Raw genomic sequence first — 23,575 nt, 5'->3', positions numbered from 1 at the left:
CCAATAGTGCATTTTTCGATTTTTACAATGTCGGATTTGATTGAGCAGAGAAGTGCCATCAAATTTTGTTTGCGGAATGAAATTTCGGCTGCGGAAATGTTTAGCATGCAGAAGGAATTTGGTGTTTCGACCATGTCGCAGAAAAATGTTTATAAGTGGTACAAAGACTTCAAAAATCGTCAGTTGACTGTTAAAGACCTTACTGATATGATCGGAATATCAGAAGGATCTGTGAAAACCATTTTGAAAGACCATTTGGGCCTACGAAAAGTCAAATCTCGTTTGGTACCGAAAACTCTCAATTTCTTGGAAAAAAGTCGTCGCGTTGATGTGTGTGAAACAATGCTTTCAGACTATCAGGATAAGCTCAAATGCATCATTACGGGAGATGAGACTTGGATTTATGCTTACGACCCTGAAACAACCGACCAATCAAGCGAATATCGTGCTAAAGGCGAGGCCAGACCGAAAGGAGCACGTCAAAGTCGTTCAAAAATAAAGGTCATGATGACAGTTCTTTTTCGATTTTCGTGGTGTGGTGCACTATGAATTCCTTCCACCTGGCCAAACTGTTAATAAAGAATATTATTTCAGCATTATGCGTCGTTTACGTGAAGCAATTCGTCTAAAAAGACCAGAATTATGGGCCAACACACACACAACCACACGTAAAACCCAACGCACACCGATAAATCACCACCACAAACACTCACTGTTTTACCCAAACTTAACTGTTATACTGCGCTACAGTGGCATTAAAACTGTTCACACTGACGACGCCATCATGTGGTCGCTACACCATCTCCGTCATTGCACGTGCATTCTTCGTTTTGTGTTTTGATTGGATACCTCGTGGTCCATGCAGCTCCACAAAACAAATCACTAACGTTCACGATCTCAACGCGAGCGGTTGTGCGTAGCGGACTAACGACGACACGGCGTATAAGTAATAGAAGAATACAACAAAAAGTGTATGAAATCAAGTGAGGTAAAGGAAGTGGATGTGGAAGTGAAAGCGTAGAAGAAGAATTGCCCGCTGAAAGAGGAAGAAGGGCGGAGCACATACTATGAAAAGTTCGTTAGAGTTTTGAAAAGTGCAATAAATTTTTTGGTGGTAGTGGCAGTGATGAATTTTTCTTGGTGGAATTGTGAATATTAGCTTGATGATGGAAAGTGAAAGGAATTCTTGCACATTAAATGTCATTGGTTGTTCACCATGCAGTGAAATTGTTTATGTAATGAGAAAAAACAAAAACAAACAAAAAAAAACAAAAACAACAATGAGAGAAAAACAAAAATTAAACAAATAGAAAAATAAAACCCTAAAACACAAAAAAAAGGGGAAAAATTTAAGTGCCTTGACATCAGTATTGCAGTGACATAATTCCACTTAATTAGTAACTGACTTTGAGCGCCGTTCGAATGAATGGCAAACCGAAAACAAAAACAAAAAAACAGAAAAATATTTCAAAATGATTGCCACATGGCGCTTGAGCATGCTTCATGTTGTTATTGTTATTCTCGATGCTGCTGCTTTTGCTGCTGTTAAACCAAATGTTGTGTCTATGTGCGCGTGTGTATGTGTGCGTGTGTTTTTTGAAAAACATGTGCTTGGTGTGTTGCATAAATAATTACGTTGACAAATTATTTCATTGCATAGCCTTGCAACTGCAGCCATCACCCGCCGCTGTCCGTTGCCTGCCGCCGTCGTTGTGCTCCATAGCAAAAGCTGGTGCCGTCGCTATTTAATTATTTGTACTGCTGTAAAGGCGGCGGCATCATAGTAACACAGATGATGCATCAGCGGCAATAGTCAGGGTGATTGCACTGGAAGCAACAACAACCCCAACAGCACAGAATGATGTGAATGAATGGTATTTGTATAGAGATTTGTGTGCATCGTTTCGCTTTTGCTACTTATTTCCTCTTTTCCACTTTATAGGAATTACGTCCATGTATGTGTATGTGTGTGTGTGTACGTGCGTATGTAGTGTGCAAGAATTCATGTTAGCGCCACTTGGTTGACTTTTCAAATTTTTGTTTGCTCAACTATTTGACTGTCGTTGACTAGTCTTTGCGTTCTATCGTCGCCGAATGGCGCTTGTTTTGGCTGAATTTTTTTTTTGTCAGGCCGAAAGTATCCAATTTATTAAGAAATTAAGGATACGTGAAGCGAGAAACAGTTTCAGCCCTTGGCGCTAGGCTTTGAAACAATTAAAAGTGTACCTTGGTTAATGGTTTGGCTATTTGCTGCATGGCGTTCGCCTGGGCGTATGATGAACTTTGACGTATTTGCGTGTGGTAGCTAAACATTAAGGGGGGAGCCTGCTTTAGAGGCTTCAAAAAATCGATTTTTTCGTGTTTTTTTTGGGAAGGAAAGAAATATTCAATTGAAACGAAACTTTCAGGTTTTATTATTATATATTTCAACAGTCTTCTCAAATTTTTTCATTAAAATGTCATGTTATGCCTGGTACAAGCATTTTGCCGAGGCGCCTCGAGTGTGCATGTGTCGTGCGGCGGGAAAGATACAGATCGCAATTTTCATCTGCATCCAAAAACCTTTTATTTTAGTATAGTATAGCTTCTAGTTAAACCAAGAAAATTAAACAAAAAGTGAGAAATTCAACAATTTTTCGCTAAATAAAAAAAAAAATCATTTTTTTGGAAAAACAAATTCCCTTTAGATTGTTTAAAAAGTGGGTTAATCATAACTTTCTTAAGGTTTTTTAGGTTCAACTAGAAGGGAATTTAAATCCGAATACAATCAATATGATCTCGTTTCGATAGAACGTTTAACTTCTTCCCTATCTTTCCCGCCAATTAGGAAAAATCGTAAAAATAAAAAACCTGCTCGACGCTTGCTCACAATTTCTTCTGTAACTCCAAAAATATTTTAATCTTGCTTCTGAAATTTTGAGAACACATTCTTGGATAGTTTGGGAAGACATTTATGCAAAAAAAAACCGATTTTTTGAAGTCTCTAACGCAGGGTCCCCCCTTAACACTTATTTATTGTACAAACTGCATTTTCAAGTTTCGATTAAAATTTAAGTCGAATAAAAATTAATTTTTTTGCCGTTTAAAACAAGTTCTTCTTTTTCTGCTTATTTGCCATTATAGCCGCCTTAGTGATTAACCCTCCGTTGAACACCTTTTTTAAAACCTTCGGTTGGGCTTTTTTTCGTCCTGTTCGAGTATCCTCTGTGAAAGGTTATATCCATAAACCAATAGAATATTAAATTTTATTAAGCTACATGGAAGCTCAAGTCGTTAACTCTAATAGAAATATGTGAAATTCACGTGCAAAGCCGTGTGCCTAACGGAGGGCTTAGAACAAATGCAAAAAAGCGCGCTGGTAATTTCTATTTTCCAGTAATGGATGCCAATTCGAAAGATTAAATTGGGCCAAGTCATTTACTACTTAATCTTTCCAATGTATAAAAGGTTTTACTTTACCTTCGCAAGCACCAGCAGGTAAAATAGCAATAGGAGCGTTAAAATATATGATATTTACAAAGTGGCGCAAAATTAATCACTCTATCGGAAGATTTATGAATAATGCAAATGGCGTCGTACGTCAATCATATTTGACATCTGTGAACTGGATAGCTGGAGTATATAAACAGATGGACCAATGGAGCGCGAAAAGGTCAAAGTAAAGATTTCCATCACTAAAAAAAATTTCTTTCATTTAATAAAAAAATAATTATTAAAAAAAATTTATGATTCATTTTTTGCCACCTTGTTTAATTAGATATTTGACGCATGCTTGGCCAAGCTTCTTATCCTATTTGTGGTATGTGCATTGATGTTTTTACACAAATGGGGTGACCACAATTTTATACCACCTCTGAATGGCAGATGGATTTTATGAGGAACATTTTCATAGCAGAATTACACTCGGAGGTTTTCATTGCCTACCGATGGCGACCTCTATTAAGCAAACCATTTTGGTGTTTTTGCCCGAGTTCCGAGTCAGCGGAACTATTACATTTTAAACCTTGCATTAAATTTTCCTAAAGTTCATACAAATCATTTTTTCATTGCCTGTGGCATTCATTGACGCCAATGGCTAAGCTTTAAGCGCCTTTTGTAGAATCTTTCCTCCGAACACTAAACTTCAACGGATGCTGTCTGCACGTACGATTCTGCGCCTTATAAAAGGAAGAGCATTTGGTAGATTTATAGGACGTGGTTTTTGTATATTTAAAACGGGCTTTACTTCCCAAGGTAAGGAATAGAAATTCGGGAAATGCTCCATTAAATTCCCAAGCCGACGATATTATCCGTGCCTCTTGAGTAAAGAAAGTCCTCTAATTCTTTAAAACTAAAACTACCGATAGATGATCACTCTGTCGAAAGTCTTGTTTGGTATAAAATTGTTCTAAGTCAAGGTGTAAGGTCTCTTTCAATTTTGATTGCCACATCAGCCTTAGCTACAAGCTTATTGTGTTTTATAGTTAACTGTAAACATAATTGTCAAAACACAATAATAAAAAAATTCTGATTGATCTGTGGGTGTCAACTAGGTATGTAAATTGACAGGGTGGCGCAAAAAAAATAAATAACAGAAGACTTATAATTTTCGACACTTGCAGGCAAGGCAGTTGTAGTATACAAAGAGAAAGGCAATGGAGTGCCTAAAGGCTAAATAAAGAATTCCATCACTCAAAATAATTTTGTTTAATTAGCAAAAAAGTTTTTAAAAATATAATTGGATGCTTAATTTTGTGCCATCTCGTATAGTAATGATTTGGACAGCCAGAAGGAACCGATTTCGATTTGAAATTGATGATAGAGACGTCACGGTTGACGATCTATAAAATAACAAATACTTAAATTTACGTTCTAAAAGTTTTTTGACACATTCTTAAAGGATTATATTAACATTTTATGAAAAAATATTTTTGTTTTTTTCGAAATTTTACAGGGATCTGTCCCCTTAAAGTGCAATGTATCTTTAGTTGCCCTGAGCTTAAGAGGTAGTTCCCTAGGCGAATAGTATAGACGAAAAACTGACATTCAGATATTACAGAAGGAAATTTCAAGTGCAAAAGCTGTTGTAATCGTGGCGATTGAGTAATTTGAAGTCGATTTTTGATCTTTGCGGATGATCTTCAGAGACAATGATTTTGTGAAACATTATAAGGCCCTTGAACTTAAACATATCGTCGAGTGATATCGAGGTTATCTTGCGAGCCCATAGAGAGATGTGATCATACCGTTTTCTCCCCATCTTATTATAAATCTCATTCAGTTTTTTTATTGCATTGACTATCAGTATTAGCATAGAGTTCACAGCCCTACAACTACGTTGGTAGCAAATAAGATGTCGCGATGAGCAGCCTTGCGGGCATTGCTGTTACGTGCTGTGTTAACTATTTATAAGGACCTTAGCATCCCATATACTTTACCTCATGTTAGTGTTCTACTGACTCGTACACAAAGGTTTTTAGCTACATCAACATAAGGTATCGCCGATCTGTTTAATAAAATTTTGTCGTAAACATTGATGTCAGAATGTTTTTAAAAAAAAATTGACATATTTAGATTCAGGAACAGGCCATTGTTACTTGCCCACTCGTTGACTACGTCTGACTCCTTGTTGAGGTTATGCATACAAAGGTTTAATGAGTGATTAGGGAAGCTCAATTGCAATATATCTGAATTTTAGTGTGCTTCACCTTCTTAGGCAGATCGTTATAAACAGTAGGGGACCACGTAACGATCCTTGACGGACCCCCTATATATGGAGAAGAAGCAATGTCTAACTATGCTGACTGTTTGAGATCGACCAAAAATATATGAACTGATTAAAATTTAAAAAAATACGGCAGTGTTCAATCGCCCGGCAGCTTGCGAATACGAACATCGAATATCTATTATATAAATCACGATAATTGTGAATATAGAGATAAAGGATTACCTGAAAGATAAAAGCAATGATTCAAAAATTTCGATAAAAAAATGCGCAAACTAAATATAAGGAAGTCATTCTGGCCACATTTGGATAGGAGGCGTTCGAGGGATATTCTGAAGATGACAAAATCTCATCTCTCAAATTTCGTGGGCATCCTCACGGGTCACCACCCGCGGGGTATACATGCCGTGAGACTCGGAATTACTTCGTCAGCTGTATGGAGGATGAGGTGAAATCATCTCAGCACCTGCTCCTTAGCTGCCCAGCTCTTGCGGGACTAAGATTCAAGCATCTTGGTTCTCACTTCTTTTCTGCGCCTGCTAATATAGCAGGTCTTCATAACAAAAATCTGATGAACTTCATCAGCAGCATAAAGAGGCTAACGCAACCGCAGACTAGTCACTGTTCATAGTTCACAAACACCCAACCCTCCGCACCCGTTTCCCTTTCGTCCTTTTCTTCCTTCACCTCTTTTTCCCCTCTTGCAATGGTATCACAAAGGAGGAACCAAACTTCTTTCGTCCAAGTGGGCCCACCATTACTACCTAACCTAACCTAATATAAAGATTAAGTAAAAAAAGATAAAAAATTGATTATTAAAAATTATTTTATATTATTTTTCTATTATTAAACATTCTATAAATTGCACTTATTTCATAATAGGTCGCGCAAAATTAATCATCCAATTTTGTTTTTGAATACTTTTATTTACTAAATACAAAACAAAAAAAATATTTTGAGTGACGGAAATCTTTATTTTAAATTTACTTTAAAAATTCTATAAATTTCACTCATTTCAAAATAGGTGGCGCAAAATAAATCATCCAATTTTGTGTTTGAATAAATTTTTTTAATAAATACAAAATAAAAAAATATTTTGAGTGACGGAAATCTTTATTTTAAATTTACTTTAAAAATCCCATAAATTTCACTCATTTCAAAATAGGTGGCGCAAAATTAATCATCCAATTTTGTTTGTGAATTTTTTTTACTAAATACAAAATAAAAAAATATTTTGAGTGACGGAACTTTTTATTTTAAATTTACTTTAAAAATTCTATAAATTTCACTCATTTCATAATAGGTGGCGCAAAATTAACCATCCAGTTTTGTTTTTGAACAATTTTTTTTACTAAATATTTAATACAAAACAAAAAAATATTTTGAGTGACGGAAATCTTTAGTTTGACCTTCTCGCGCCCCCATTGCTTGCCTGTTTGTATGCTGCAGTTGTCTGTTTCACAAAGGTGATTAATTTTGCGCCACCTGGTGCATGTACTAAAATTTCTAACCGGGCTTTAGTTTCAAAATGTTCACACAAAAGTTACTATTGCATATAATTTCTCAGGTTTATCATTAATGCCCATCTGGTTTAGATAAACTTTTGCATCATTTAAAAAAATATTTGCGCAAGCTTCTTTTCGCACATTTTCATTGCTAAAATTGTTCCAAATTTTAATTCCGAGTAAACTTTTTACTCAACGCGATGATGCCCCACACCATAAAAGTTATTTAGAATTAAGCAGAGCAACTTTTTGCTATAAACAAATCCCAACACACACACACATATATATGTCTTTGCATGTATGCACGTAGTTGGCAAAACATTCATGCAAACAAGAAGAAACAAAAACATAAAGTACTTGTAAATATTATTTTGCCCCAAGCAGTTGCAGTAACAGTAAATTGCAGATTTTAAGTCTGAAACCATGAAAAAAGAAAACGGTTTATGTCAGTGCTTGTTAGGTGTGTTAGAATATTACAGTTCATAAAAACTGTTGAGCTACAGAGCGTGCATCGCTTACATACGAACATTTAAATTTATGTGTGTTTGTGAAAGGGGAGAGATTTGAAACGTTTTTCTTTTTAATCCGATAAATATCTTCAGAGGCCCAAATTCAAATGAAATTCAAATTGGCGCTTACATCTTTTATTTGGTGTTTGGCCGAGCTCCTCCTCCTAACATATTTGTGGCGTGCCGTGCGTCTTGTGTTTTCCACAAATACAGGGTGCGCATTCTTTTATGTTGGTATGAAAACATTGAATAACTCTGAAAAAAAACAACTGATTTGTATAAGTGAGATATTTTTATTTGGTCTGCTTATTTACAATTTAATAAAAGTATTTTTTGCATACAATATCAATCAAGTGGCCCCTTTATTAGCAATCACAAGCTGTGATATTTTTTCTGCGTTTGACATCACCTTGTCAAGCATTTCGGGTTTTATAGCCTCAATTTCGACACAAATGTTTGCCTTAAGCTGGTCAATAGTCGGCGGCTTGTTGGCGTGAACCTTACTTTTCAGATAACCGCACAAAACGAAGTCCGGGGGGTTAAGTCAAATGATCTGGGCAGCCAGTCGATGTCGCTCTTTTTGCCACTAGACGTCCCGGGAATTTTTCGTTGCAGAAATTCAATTGTTACATTGCGAATGTGGCGCCGTCTTATTGAAACCAGTAACCGTCTAAACCTTTCTCATGCATTTGCGGGCAGACATAATGAGCCAACATCCATCGATATTGGTTTCTATTGACCGTTTCGTTTTCTTGGTAAAAATATGGACCATTGATGGTTTTGGCGCAAATGCCGACCCAAACAGTTACTTTCCGGTCATGCAATGCCGTTTCATGGATCTCTTGTGGATTCTCAGTTCTTCAAATGTGGCAATTTTGTTTATTCACGCTGTTAGAGGGGTTAAAATGTGCCTCGTCACTCATTAAAATTTGCTTCCAAAAACTGGGTTCAGTGTCAACCATGCGAGCGACTGTTTGGCCGTATTCCAAGTGAGGTGAATGGTCTGTCGGCAATATTCTTTGTGCCAATTGCACTTTATACGGAAACAAATTTAAATCATCCTTTAAAATGCGCCGCATTGTGGTTTCACTGACGCCAAAATGCTGAGCGCGACGACGATACGACACTGTTGGCTCCTGGGCAGCGCTCTCCCTCACTGCTTCAACAAGTTCATTGGGACGTCTTGGTCGTTGATGAATGGCATGTTGACGATCTCCTATTGTCCCGTACCCAAAAAAACGACGAATAGTATTGTCAGAAGATCTTGGATAAGAAGCTGACGTGGGAGACCCATGTTTCACTGAAGGTGAATCGGGCATTCATGATTTTTCAGCAATGCCGCAGAGCCTTTGGTAAAACCTGGGGTCTAACACCTGCTGTGGTCTTATGGATATACACAGCACTTATCAGACCAATCATCACTTACGCTTCTGTGGTCTGGTGGCGACGGAGCATGGTTAAGTCCACAATCCGGGAACTATACAGGCTGCAAAGAAGTGTATGTTTATGCATCACGGGGGCCATGAGTAAATCCTCTGGTGATGCCCTAAATTCTTTGCTTGATTTGCTCCCCCTGGATCTTAAGATACAATAGGAAGCAATAAAAGAAATGTGTAGACTCCATAAATATGGCTTCTGGCACGAAGACGGAACTTCGGGATACAGAGAAATCTTTAAATTGCTATCTGAGCAGTATCCACTGTTTTTGGCACCTAAACACGACCTGATACCCATAGTTTCATTTGGAAGGAAATTTGATGTCAGATTTCCATTGCATGAGCAACGGAGCAACTCAGAATGCATGCAGGGAGGTTTGACGGATATAAAGTCTAGAACCGGACGGTACTTAAACGATAGTAATAAGTATCACTATGCTATGGGGGAAATGGCAACTGTTTTCCAAACAGAAGTTTTTGCCATCCTGAAAGTAGCCGAATGGATAATCGAGAGGAGATGGAGCGGGAAACAGATTGGAGTTTTCAGTGACAGTCAGGCTGCAAAGATTGTTCAAGAATGTAAGAAGAAGCTCAATTATGTCGCAAGACAAAACAGGCTTGTACTTATATGGGTTCCGGGACACTCCGGTGTTCAAGGAAACGAAATCGCCGACGAATTGGTCAACCGTGGATCAGCGGTGCCCCCACAGGGGCCAGAGCCAATAATCGGAATTAGTTCCGCAGAAATCATGAATTGGATCAGCGATTATGTAGGCAATCTGCATAAAGAACGATGGTCCGGTCTAGAACGCTGCGGAACTGCAAAGTGTTTTTTGAGAAGTCCGAATAGAAAACTGTCAAACTTTCTACTAAAACTTAGAAGAAAACACATTCGGTTGATGGTCGCTATTATTACAGGATACAACCCATGGGGTCAGCATATGACCACCATTGGAATCATTGAAGACCCGATGTGCGTGTCTTGCTTGGAGGAGGCGGATAGCACTGAGGACTTTCTCTGTGAGTGTCCAGCCTTCGCTAGAGCACGGCTACGAGTTTGGGTTCTGATGTCCTGAGAATGAGTAATATTCGTTCTCTAAAACTGGATGATATTTACAGATTTGCCAAAGAATCTTTAAAATTCTCTTATGACTAACTATCTCTATCTCTGTCTCTATTCTTTCCTATCTCTTTCTCTGATACTTTTCTCCTTCCCTCCTTGACTATCTACCCCCTTTCCAGAGCTTTAAATACAATGGGCTCTTTAGCCTGAGTGTTTTAGGAGCCACCAAATCTCCTGGTGCTCCTTGGCTCGACCTTTTCAAATTTCAATTTCATTGTCAGACGGTGCCTATTTGTCACGATACTTTTTAAGATATGCGCGTGGAGTTAGAACAATAGAACGATTATTTTCGATGTATAACGTCACTATTTCAGCGCGTTGCTTCAGTGTAAAGCGATCCATGGTTGAAATTGCACTGAAAACATTTATGTTGAAGTCGATCGGTTGGTAAATGACAAAGTTATTCATCGTTTACATACCGACATAACAGATGGCGCACCCTGTATTTATAAATTATATATAAGTTTTATATTCCGCCAAACCTCCCTAGAAAAATTGGGGTTATTCTACTAGAATTATAAAATTTATTATATATAAAAATAACGCGAAAAAATATTAAAATGTGCAAATATTGAAAATAACTTCAAAATTAATATTTTTTTATTTAAATTAGTTTTGGAAAATATTTTTTACAAAAAATGCCCTCAGATGATAATTAATTCAGTCTTAAAGGTGTGCTAAAAAATTAAAAATCATTTTTTTTAATAAAATTTTTAAAAATTTTGGTGGTACTTTCAATTCGGTCCAGCTGATGTAAATCCTAGTGTTTTTCGGAAATATTTTCGCGGAAGCCTTTAGATATAATAGATTTTATGATTCCGTTGGAAACATTTTTTTGGTATGGTGAGTGATGCACTCGAATACACCTACGTCCTGTATTAAGCATTTGGTCGAGTTTCTCTTTCAATTCGTGTTCTTCTATAAGTGGAGGGACCTACAGTTTTATTCCGTAATCAAACGGCATTTGGTTTTAGCAGCATTTATGGTATAACTCTTCAACTGAAGCTTTTCTTCTTCTTCCGATTGGTGCAGTAACTACGTCGCGAACACTAAACTAGCAATACCAAAAAAAATGTTAGATTTGTCATCAAATCTATGATGTGATTAGAAGGTTTTTAGTCTCTTTGAAATATCTATTATTCTGTTCTTAAACTGAACACATATCTAAATCAATTCTATAATGAAAAACCAAACTTTTTTTAACAAGGGACAAAGTAAATCGTTTCGAAATCTTCAGCTACGCATCTTTAACAATTTCACAAAGTTATTGATTGTTTCTCGGTTTGGCGTTGTGCACAGCTCTTTTCAAGTCCCACCTTAGATTTTCTATAGAATTGCGGTCGGGGTAGCTCAGCACCCCATTCCCATAACCTCAATTCATTTGCGCGATACCAAGCCTTGACCTTCTTGGTGTGTTTAGGACCATTGTCCTCTTGGTAGACCCATTTTATAGGAATTTCCTCTCTGCAATACAGCAACATAACCTTTTGCATTATTTACACATAAATGGTGTTGTCCATCAACCCATCAATTTTGTGTATGAGGCCTGCGCCATAATATGAGAAACATTGCCATACCATTATTTTCGAGCACCCAGTTTTAATGGTTTTTAAATTGTATTGAGGCTAGTTTGCGGTGCCAGGTGCACATCTAAAATATTGTCGAGAGCCTGTGCTGCCTCTCGATCACCCAATATTTTAGTCTCCTTTGAACTAATAAAAACTAGAGGAGTTTTTTTTTATGAGCAGATATTTTCGCGCTCGTTCAAAATGCTTAGGGATCGCTATTGGAAGGGAGACATCAATATTTTTTCCGATAGTTAAGCTCCGACCAAGGCCCTATCGTCGCCATATTGCAGCTCTATTCTGGTTCCACCCGAATGTGCAGGAAACATTTCTCTTATCTGGGTTTCAGGGCACAGAAACATAGATGGAATTGAAATTGCCGATGAGCTTGCCAGGAAATGGTCGGCACAACCGGTCTCAGTCCCCATCTCAGATATCGGTGTCTTCTTGACCGTTGTTAAAGGGAAACTGCACAATTTCTTTCATAAAAAAAGCGAAAATCCATCTGTTTTCTCTATCTTATCTCAAAACATCTATGCTATCTCAAAAACCCTTTGGCCTCAGTACGACAGAAGCAGGATGGTTAAAGATCTATGGATCTTCCACCATTCAATTTCCAAATTCATAGCGATGGTCACTGGCTGATCCGAACTCATGTGAAGAAGCCCGGACTTCCGTACAGCCTCCATTGCAGAAGCTGTGGGGATCTTGCAGATATTGAGGTTCTTTAGTGTGCCTAACAGAAAAAAGTGCTTAAGATTTATTGTAGAACAAATTATGTAACTTTGAAGTTTTGATAAAAGCTGCGATCGGGATGTGCATGATGTTTGAATTACCAACATATTAACTGAACATTGGCTAGAATTAGTTGCCTTAAAACCGCACCTCAGTTCTACTAGTGCACGGATTAAAGTGGATATGCGAAAATAAGACACCCCTAATACTCGTATCCACTTATAACTGTAAACTTTCTGTTGCCTACGAAAACTACAAGAAAATAATATAGTTGCTATGTTAAATTTCACACATTTTAAGTGGCATTTCTTCTAAGTACTTTGAAATGGTCTAAAAGAAAGCAATGCCTTTGCTTCTTACTAAGAACATTTCGAGGTAGTTTGTGTAATGATTGGAATTTTACTTGGGTAGAAACGAAGAAAAAAGAAATACGCAAACCTTATTTTTGGCCTTCTGAAAAAATGTTCAGAGTGCAAAGTTAGAGTAGATTGCCAAGGTAGGTTAAGTAAGCAAATGAAGTGTGAGGGATAATGAAAAAGCTGCAGCAGAACTCTCTTATGTTATTTTTATGCCTTGAAGGTGCATTGTTTCATTTACTTACGTGTAAGGAAATTTAAGAAAAGTGCAAAAAAAGAGTTACAAAAATATTGCCAAGGCATGCATCACAGCCAGTGGTGCTTTGTAGAGCGATAAAGACTGTGCCTAACAAGATGATGGCTCCTGAAATACTAGGCACCATATTAGACTGGGTAAATGATTTAGATTACAGTATCAATCATGACAGTAAAACTGCCATATTAAGTAAATAAGTAAATAGTTAAGTAAATAAATAAATAAATAATTAATAAATAAATAATTAATTAAATAGATAAGGGATAAACAAATCACTAGCATTGAGGGCATTGGGGTATTGATGAAGAAGATAGTTTTCAGAAATACCACTTCTCTGTCTCACATTTAAAGTCGGGCAAACCATGTTTTGCAAATATGCATACCGTTATTTCTAAATTTTCAATATTTGTATTAAAAGTTATTGTTCATTGTTGCCTTGTCAATCATTGGGTGAGTTTATTAAAGTATTTTGCAAAATGCCGCGTAATGTTAAACAGTCTACATTGGAGGAACGCAAAATAGCAATGCAACTGCACTTAGACGGAAAATCTGAGCGAGAAATATCGAAATTGATAAAAAAAAGTAAGTCAACAGTGCACGATATTATTGCTAAATACAATGAAAATGGTTTCATTGCAAATAAGCATCGTGGAACCCGTCCAAAGAAGCTTTCCTCCAAAGATGAGAGCATGGTGCTAAGGGAAGTGAAAAAAATCCCTTTATTTCTGCTCCAAAATTAACTGCGATGATTAAAGAAGCTTCTAGGGTGGAGGTAAATCCCGAAACAATAAGAAGACTTCTTCGAAAAAATGATTTTCACGGCCGAGTTGCGCGGAAGAGGCCCCTAATAAGCAAGAAAAACCAGAATGACCGGCTTGTTTTTGCTCGCCAATATTTGGCTAACGATTTCGATTTTTGGAGCATTCTAAATGGGGGAAAAAATAACAATTTCATGGTTTTAATTTTCATTCTTTAGGTATTATTTACGAAAGTAAATTTAATTTATTTTCATGTGATGGAAGGGGTAAAGTGTGGCGCAAACCAAACAAAAGCTGGAAGGCAAGAATTTAAGAAAAACGGTTAAACACGGTGGTGGATCTGTAATGGTTTGGGGATGCATGGCGGCATCAGGAGTTGGAAAATTGCATTTCATTCATGGAATAATGAATAAACACGTTTATTTAACAATTTTTAAACAAAATTTGAAAGAAACCGTGAGAAAACTAGGCATCGAAAGTAAACAGGTGGAGCAACGAAGTATTAATTTTGCGTTGTGTACAAATTTTTTTCGATTTTTTATGTCGTGACCGACTTTGAATGTGAGACAGAAAAGTGACCTTATTTAAGTTAAGCCTTCGTGTATATTTTATAAGAGACTTTGGAATATATTTTTTTATTGTTTTTAAATAAAACAATTTTTGTGAAAAAACAGAAAAAGGTAGAACGTGTTTTCTTTCATCAAAACATAGATATTATGACTAGAAGTTTACGAATGCATCTACCCGACTTTGAATGTGAGTCCCACAAGCTCAACTCATTTCCTTGCAATCGAATTTTTCACTATCCTCATCATCATCATACCAGTGTTTCTCTTACAATATATTGAGAGATATTGTCTCCGTTCAATGCATTACTCCTTCTAGCATTATTCATCGTGGTCTTCTTGGATATCATCACATAAAAGCGTAAGGTCTTTTCCCTTATCTCTTTGTCGCCCATTTTAAGAAGATGCCCAAGCCATCGTAACCTCTGTGCCTTAGCAAAGCATACAATGTTTTGGCCTGTTATTAGTTTAGTATTTAGTTTATATCTTCAGCTTCCTTTGCTTTCTTCTATACTCTGGTAAACAAGCAAAAATGTTTACATGAAAGAATGATTATCGAGGAAAATATAATTCGATTTAACACTAATGGGCACTTTATTTCAGCTGGTTTAGTAATCACGTTTATTTCAAAAAGTAGTTGACTCGGCCATTCGGCTTGCACTATTTTGATGGCATAATTTAGCCATGAGAGGATTAGTATTTACGTGGAGAGTTTGATTTCATCATAAAATTTGGATAAGTAAGAATGAATGCGGTGGAAAGCACATCAAAGATTGAATTTTTCGAGATCAAATGGGGGTCTGAGAGTTACCTGCAATTTTGCTTCTTTAGAAAGCCAGTAGAGCATCAGAAGTATGTCTGAGCTGTGAACAAAATATTTCTTGTGCGAACATTTCTGAACACTGATTTTGGGAATAAATTTCTACGATTTTGAAAAGTTATTTAATAGCAAGATTTTGCATGTTAACTTGCCAGAAGATACATAGGTTTTAATCGTATAAATCTGAAAATTAGTGAAATTCGTCACCAGCCAGCGCGCTACGGTGAAACTGCATATGGGCTGGTCAGCTTGAGAGGCCAGATGACGACAACTTGGAAGAGTCTAATTGCTAGTCGAAATAAATATTAAAAAATATACAATGACGACAAATAGTCGAAGTGTTGCATTTGCAGAGAAATGCCAATGAGAAATGTGCTTAATTGGTCGACTGGTTTGTCACACATTCCTAGCGATGCATAGAATACCCCCTGCTAGTAGCGTAGGCCAGAGCGAGAAAATTATCCAGAAAGGAGGAAATTAATTGAGCAATGGGACGCAAAATTAATCATTCAATTTTGATTTCGAATAATTTTTTTAGTAAATAAAAAAAAACAAAAAAAATATTTTGATTTATGAAAATCTTGTTTTTGACCTTTACGCGTACCGTTTGTCTGTTTGTATACTGCAGCTATCTACTTCACAGGTGGCAAATATGATTTACTTATGACTTGTATTTATCTTCTGACAGACATATGCATCTTATGATTCACTTTCAGTGGTTGCATAAACCAATTTTTTGCCTTGCTTCGCTATGTTCACTTTTATTATAAAAGTTTTGGTTTTTTTATCAGACATCTTTTGATTTTTACGGTGGCCTTGCCTGACGGTCTATCATGCTCCACATGTTTAGATTCCCTGCGCCATTCAGTTCTCAGCACGATTCCAATCATACCTTGACGTGGTAATTTGTTGGTGCGGTGCTTTCCATATAGATGATTGAATGGTCATCACATGCGTCGTTTCGCGGTCAATCCCTATATGGAGCTTTCTTGATAGTTTTCCGAGGGAGATTTAACCTCCACTTAAGCCTCATCCCCGCGGCAAGGAGAGCAACGCGATATGGACTATACAAGTATAGTTCACTTTCTGACAAAAATAATATAAAACGGAGTCTTGAATTCTCCAAAAAAATTGCGTGTAGCGTAGTACACATAACAGAAGTGAAACTTTCAAGGCAAACAAAGAAAGAGGGATAGACCCGAGAGAGAATGAGAGAGAGAGAGAGAGAGAAAGAGAAAGAGAAAGGGAAAGAGAAAGAATAACGCCGGACACAAACTGTAGCAACAAACGCCCCAAACAGTAGGCACCAAGGAAATATAACACCAAAAAGTAGGCACCAAAAATATATTTCCTACAAGCTTGCACCAACAAACAAGCGCCAGAAAGTACGCAGTGTTATTTCTCACTAGAAATTATTAACAACAAAGAAAAACTCAGGAAAAATAGCCTAATATGTATCTAAGATATATGTATATAAGGTATAGCTCTCTCTCTCCTTTTCCTCTGCGTTATATCTTTTTTCTCTCTCGCGGAACGAAAATGCCCAAAACGTTGCATGGCCTTGAAATTTTACTCTCCATTCTCGCTCGCCTATCGACGCCTAAGAAGTTTCACTTCAAAAACTTATTAAAACTGAACAAATTTCTATGCAAAAATAAAAAAAAAAATTTGGAGAAATTTGAATACTTCTTAATAAAATTTTTATGATACAATTTCTTAAGCTTTTTTGGGTATGTCGAATTTAGTTGTTGTTGTAACAATATAAACATTCCTCGTAATTGTTTGGTGAATGCGCTAGAGTGACAGTCTCTGGCTGGATATAAAACCGGGTTGTTTCTGTAACTTAGAACCGGTTGTCGTGGAAGCAGACAAAAAACTAAAACTTCTCATAACTTCCAACTTCCACTTATTTTTGATAAAAATTGAATGAATTAAAAACTACATACTTAAAATAAAAGTGCTACAAAATTTTATTAACATTTTTTAAAGTTTGATATAAATTTGTTGATTTTTCAAAAGCCTTTAAAAAAATGGGATGTTTACTTTTGCTGTATTTCTTTAAAAATGAACTATGCTTTTTGAAAAAACTAAACATAGCATATATCGGGTGATTTTCAAAGAGCTTGGGAACTCAAAGTGATAATACAAAACAGAAATATTGTTTGAATTGTCTAGTATTTATAATATATTTAGTATGTAATCTGGTAGATAATATCACGACATTTATTCTTTGAATGAGTTTCGCAGCTACGAGTTACATCGTTCATTCGATCAGTCCAATTTCCAATAAACTTTTTCCAATAAATCTGAATGACCTCAATTAGCAAAAATGCAATGCAAACGATGCTTATTCGGGTTAAATTTCCATACGAGCTGAATTTTATAGGTCCATAAGCCAAGAAAATTACAAAAAATTTTCCACGTAGTCAAAGGAATAAAAACAAACAGTTGAGAATGGCGACGAATCGACATTTTGGAATCTTCTTCAATACTTTGCTCTATGAACTTCGCGACTAGTTTTTTTTTCAAAGTAAATATCCACCATTTAGAAGAGATGGTCTGACGTTGAACGATTCATGACAAATAAAGAATAAACTTTACTGAGCTGAATGTCAGCGCAGTTTGTCATTCTCAGCCATCAAACCATAGTTATTCATATCGATAGTTCTCATGCAGCCAAAAAAACATCGGATGTTACAAAAAGAAAAAAAAAGAAAAATTGTGTACGATTTTAAGTCGCAGTCAGTGTTTGCAAATTTTTAATATTGTGTATTGAGTACTCGTAATTTATATACATAAATCATTAACTGCCTATATTCGCCTTCTAAACTCATCATTACGACTACCTCCAGTACCCAAGTGATGATTGATGATTTAGTAAATCAATGCCAATGCCAGACATGATTTGCATATTCATTATTTTAGTAATAAACTACACCCGGAATGCTTTTATGGCCTACCACTACCATTAGGGCTGCACAAACGCCACGCAAACGAGCCATTCACTCGCCCACCCACCCATCATTCACTCACCCAATCATTCAATCATTTTCGAGAGCAAGCGAGTGCGCTTGCATTTAAATGGAGAATTAAAATTACTTTTTGATGTTGAGCAGCAAATCAAATATTTGCACTTTGCAATCCGATTATTTACAGTGAAATATTGAGTTACGTGCGAGCAGTTAAACAAATAAAGACTTCTGTAATCTAAATTTAAAGAGTTTCATTTGAGAAGAGAAAGAGAATAGCAAGAAATAGTTAAACATACAGCTGATGTGTTCTGCTCTGGCAATAGTGCAATTTATAAGTGAGTACACAGTGCAAATACAACAATAGCCAATAAACAACAAAAAGTGAAAGCAAAAAGATAGTATCGCAAAATCTCTGGATCAGCAAAAAACTGCGAAAATCTAAGGGTGTTTTGGTTGAAATTAAAGTGTCTCATAAAGTTAGCAAAAATACAGCGAAAAGGCAGTGAAAAGTTGGCAAAAATATTCGGGCAGCAAATACCCTAAAAATAACAAAAATAATAATAATAAAGCGCCTCAACAACAAACAATAATGTCACCATTTACAAGCGATTTGAACATCAAAACTAACACCAACACTATGATGATCCACGCCGCCATTGCCGAGATGGCCGCCACCGCTGCAAACGTCGAGTTGGTGGCACGCGGCAATGCCACCGACAATGATAGCGACAGCGACCACGACAATATGTCGCTTATGAGTCGCTGCCGCCGCAGCATCAGGGTGCGAGTTGGCGATTTGATGAGCTACCAGAATATGCTTGTAGTGCTAACGGTGTTGGTTTGCGGCCTTGCCACCGTCAACGGGCTCAAGTGCCACATGTGCGGCCAGTATAACGAGGGCGTCGGTTCCATTACGCCTTGCCTCAACTACTCGGATCAATATGCGCATCTCTATCTGAAGGAATGCTCGAAGAAAAGCGAGAAGTACTGTGTGGTAAGTGGAAAGAAAAAGAAAAACAAACACCAATACATGCAAATAAACATTTATACGGGATGACCTTGTGTCACCCATCCGTCGCGTTTGTCCGAATGTCAGTTAGATATACTCGTACTTGTAGTACATAAATGAGTGTGTGGGTGCGTGTGGGTGTGTGTGTGCATATGTTAGCGCCTCTTATCTACTTACATATACATTTGTATTTATATGCATTCAAATTGTTATTGTTATGTCGGCTGTGTTTTTATGCGTGTTTGTATTTTTATGAGTGCATTTTACGAGGCTTTTAAGCATCATAAGTGAGGAGAGGTAGGGGTGTGATATTCTTTTGAATAATCTTTTATTATGTGTATGTGTGTGTGTGTGTGCAGTGGCGCGCGCCTGCATGCGGGCGCATATAAAGTTATTTAAGTATGTGTATGCAGATCTACTGATAATAAAGTCTTGAGTTTAAGAGCAGCAATGAGTAAAAGTCTTATTTATTACACAGCAATAGTAAAGGGTGATCCATTGCCAGTTTTTGATGCCTTACAAATGTTTTTGTAGCACAGTTAAAGATTTTTCAATAATTTTTGGGTTTGAAAAATTTTAACAAATTACAGGGGCGTTAGAGAGTTAGAAAGGTGGAATTTGCATATCTAAAAGTCTCCAATTCAAAATAGAATACCTTTTTTTATATTAATCGTAAAAATATTTTTAAAAAAGGACCTTAAAGCTAATGAGTAGTACTTTGCGATGCCGTTGTGGAAAATTAAAAAAAAAACTTTACCTTGCTCAAAAAAAATTTTTTAAATGGCCAAATTCTGCATTTTTTTACTATTTAACCTCAAATTGCCAAAAATCCTGACGTGCTGGAGCTTCAGGAAACACCCATAGCGGTTTTAGAAACTGTAAAAAAAGGAGGCCTGTGTTATTAAAGTTTTAAGTCAGTTGTGAAGATGAAGGCTTTTAGGCTATGCAGATAGCAGCATTAATAGAGGTTAACGACTTAATTCGGAATTATCTCTGAAATTAAGTGCAATTAATGCGGATTGACAACTAGACTTAATTCTCGTAACTCCTATTTAATTTTAGTGTAAATAAAGTGTAAGTTTGAAGGGACTTGAAATTTTTATTGATTTTTAAATTTTTTTTTAAATTAACGTCTCCATATAGAAAATGCACGAACTTTTTTATACGGAAAAATGCGCTGCACGGTCAGGAAAAAAAAAAATTATTAAAAATCAACAGAATTGTGTAGCATCTTCAGACTTGCTCTTTCTTATGCTAGAATTTAATAGGTAATTAAACTACATACCAATATTTTTTTCTAAAAATTGTGTGCGGATACATTTCGTGCCATTATTTTGGCGGACACGACAATCATTCTTCATAAAACTAATAAGTTTTACAGTGTGGTAATGTATGCTCTGATTTTGTATATCACTGCAAAGGCGGTTCCAAGTGCTCTGCTTCAATTCATTTCATATACGAAAATGATAAAGAGTTTGTAATTTTTTCTAATTTTTGTCTAAAATAAGAAATATGTAGTATAAAAGAAAATAGACAAAAGTGGTCAAAATATTGAGGTGGTATCGTTTTAATGCGGTCTGTACACATAGTATATATATAGTCTAAGATTTATAAATAAACTATTTGGTTTTTAAATTTAATTAAATCTCATGAGTTATTCTACCTGCGCCAAAAGAACTTTATTTGGAGAATTCACAGAAAATGAGATTTCAATCGCTAAATTTTCAAATATTTCAAATGGGAATTTCACAAAATATCTGACAAATGTTTACCTTTGCTTCTGTAGGATTGTAAGCACGTGTATCTGAACAGGCTTTTAGGTACATAAGTATTGCTAATACAATATGAAGCATTTGTAATAATAGGTTCGCCATCTCTGGACTCTGCTCACTTGAAGAGTAGAGCTCATTATTTTCAATGCTGCCAACTTTTTTTCATGAGAAATGTATTAGACCGTTGTTGGATGACTTGTGTGACACTTGGCGCCATGTGCTTCTTAAGGGGGGAAGCTGGTCTAGAATTTTGAAAAAACCGAAAAATTTTTTTTTGTCTTAAAAGGTGCTTTAGGGTCTTAGAAATAATATACCAAATGAGGGATGCCAGCAAAAATGTCTAAATGCCCAAATTTTTCATTCGACGGCAGTGCCTCGCAGGCATGCCCCGAACGCTATTTACAACTTTAAACGCGTTTTTCTCGAAATCACTTTTTTTAAACTGGCCGAAGACATAACTCGAACAAATCTTTACCGATTCTTACGAAATTTTGACAATACATTCGAAATACCTTTCTCCGGAGACGTACGTAGGATTTTTTATTTATATTACATAGTTTTTTTTTAATCAACAATTGTATGTCGTTCTTTATAGTGAAAATTGTAACTTTTTGTTCAAACGTGCACCATTTCGCGAAAAAACAAAATATCGAAAAAATCCTACGTACGTCTCTTTCTGTTGTTATATAGAAACTAAAAAAAATTTATTTTTTGATCCAGGACAAAAATTAAGGAGTTTACGTCTTCGGCAATGGACCCACTAGAAAAAAAGGCACCTTAGGAGAACTGCTGGACAGCGGCCATTTTGAAATTAATTCAGACGAAAAATTTTGTATTTGTACCATGAAAGCTATATTATTAAAAATATTTCACAGGTTTTCGATTGATTCCTTTGTTGAGTCAAAATAAATTCATAAAATATGCCCATTTTTTGCGCTCTAGACCAGCTTCCCCCCTTAACAGACCTATTCTTCAATGTTCTGCCTGAAAAATTGGTTATCGTTCACTTTTAACCATTGTTGTTGTTGCTACTAATCAGGAACTTTGCTACTACAGTTACAGTACTTGGCCAGATTTAAATCCGGATCTTTCCGGTAATGTAGAAACGACTGCAGAGGAACACCTTCTTCAGTCGTAAAAGTGATTGCTGTTGCATTATTTCTCTAAGACTAAGCGTGACTACAGACGCAGAAGAGCGACTAAGACTAAGAGTGTGTTTAGAGAGTTCTAAGTTAGACATTTTTTGCCTCATCCAAGAATTAGATTTTGTGAGCAAAATTTCAGTAAATTTTCTGCCAGCTGCTCCAAATCCCATGCTAAGCAGTGAAATCGAAGCGGTGGTCATTATTTTACAAGCGAAGTGTCAGAGATATTTATGCACAATTCTCTTCAGTCTACTGATCAGGTATTGGTAACAGCAGCAATATTCTAGGTTAAGAATGAAGGATCAAAGGGACGAATGGATAGCTTGTTTTTAAAATTTACGTTATTTCGACAACCCAGCAGTCGCTTCGGTAATAAGTTTATAGTATTTTGAAAGACTATTCAAGCGGCTGTCGCAGCCAAATGATTGGTGCATGACTACCATTCAGAAGTGCATACTTTCGAATTTCCGTGCATGAAACAACAAAATGATACAAAAATGTTCTTTCTAATAGCGGTCAGTCCTGGCAGGCAATGCTAAACCCGTGATTGTATTTTGCCAAGGAAAAAGTCCTCATAAAGAACCATCTGCGTTCGAAGTCGGCTTCAAATATTTTCATATATATTGTATATACATACATATATTTTATAATATGTATATCTAAGTCTAAATCCCTTTCGGCTATGTAGCTCCTGCCATTTTTTCTGAGCACGAAATAGTTGTCAGTATTACGTAATTTCCAAAGAAACCAGTTGATGCCTCATCCTGTAAAATATCCCACGTTCTTCTTTCTCTTAATGCAAAACGAATCAATATTTGCTTTGCTGGTAATAGTTATTTATTGATTTATTTACTAGAACAGGTTTCATAATGTGTGCTTTCCTTTTTAGAGAACTGAATGTGACGTTGTGTTGATAAACGTTCATAAAACTGATATGGACTTAGCTGTGTCTTAAAATAAAACTTGCAAAAAAATAAAATTTTTTCAGATTTCATTATTTTTGTTCAAAATGCGACTCTTGATAATTATAAGTGAAAAATGACATTATTTCAATGTCCACCGTGACCACGTCTCCAGGTAAAATCCGCCAAATAGTCGATGCGTGAATGCCCAATTGTTGAGAACGTCGAGATATCGGTGTTGAGGGTTGTGAACGGGTTGTTCTATATAATTATATGCATATATATATATATATATAATTGGTGCGTACACCCTTTTTGGGTGTTTGGCCGAGCTCCTCCTCCTATTTGTAGTGTGCGTCTTGATGTTGTTCCACAAATGGAGGGACCTACAGTTTCAAGCCGACTCCGAACGGCAGATATTTTTATGAGGGGCTTTTTCATG

At 36.3% G+C, this 23,575-nt stretch overlaps 1 protein-coding gene across 1 annotated transcript; it reads left to right on the top strand.

Annotated features, from left to right (window-relative positions):
• Window positions 1–892: 892 nt before the first annotated feature.
• On the top strand, window positions 893–23,186 carry LOC129238754 (uncharacterized). The gene is made up of 3 exons (XM_054873918.1): window positions 893–971; window positions 18,490–19,299; window positions 23,121–23,186. The coding sequence occupies exons 2-3, from the start codon at window positions 18,895–18,897 to the stop codon at window positions 23,184–23,186; spliced, it is 471 nt and encodes a 156-aa protein (XP_054729893.1). The 5' UTR covers window positions 893–971; window positions 18,490–18,894.
• Window positions 23,187–23,575: the final 389 nt, after the last annotated feature.

Source organism: Anastrepha obliqua, chromosome 1 (assembly GCF_027943255.1).
Source record: "Anastrepha obliqua isolate idAnaObli1 chromosome 1, idAnaObli1_1.0, whole genome shotgun sequence".
NCBI classification, from domain to species: domain Eukaryota; kingdom Metazoa; phylum Arthropoda; class Insecta; order Diptera; family Tephritidae; genus Anastrepha; species Anastrepha obliqua.
This window is presented reverse-complemented; position numbering and strand designations above follow the sequence as displayed.

Excerpts from the sequence above, each read along its gene's own strand:
- LOC129238754 (XM_054873918.1), top strand. The coding sequence starts at position 18,895 with ATGTCACCATTTACAAGCGATTTGAACATCAAAACTAACACCAACACT. Across the intron at positions 19,300-23,120 it reads AAAGCGAGAAGTACTGTGTG|AGAACTGAATGTGACGTTGT; the intron begins GTAAGTGGAAAG and ends TTTCCTTTTTAG.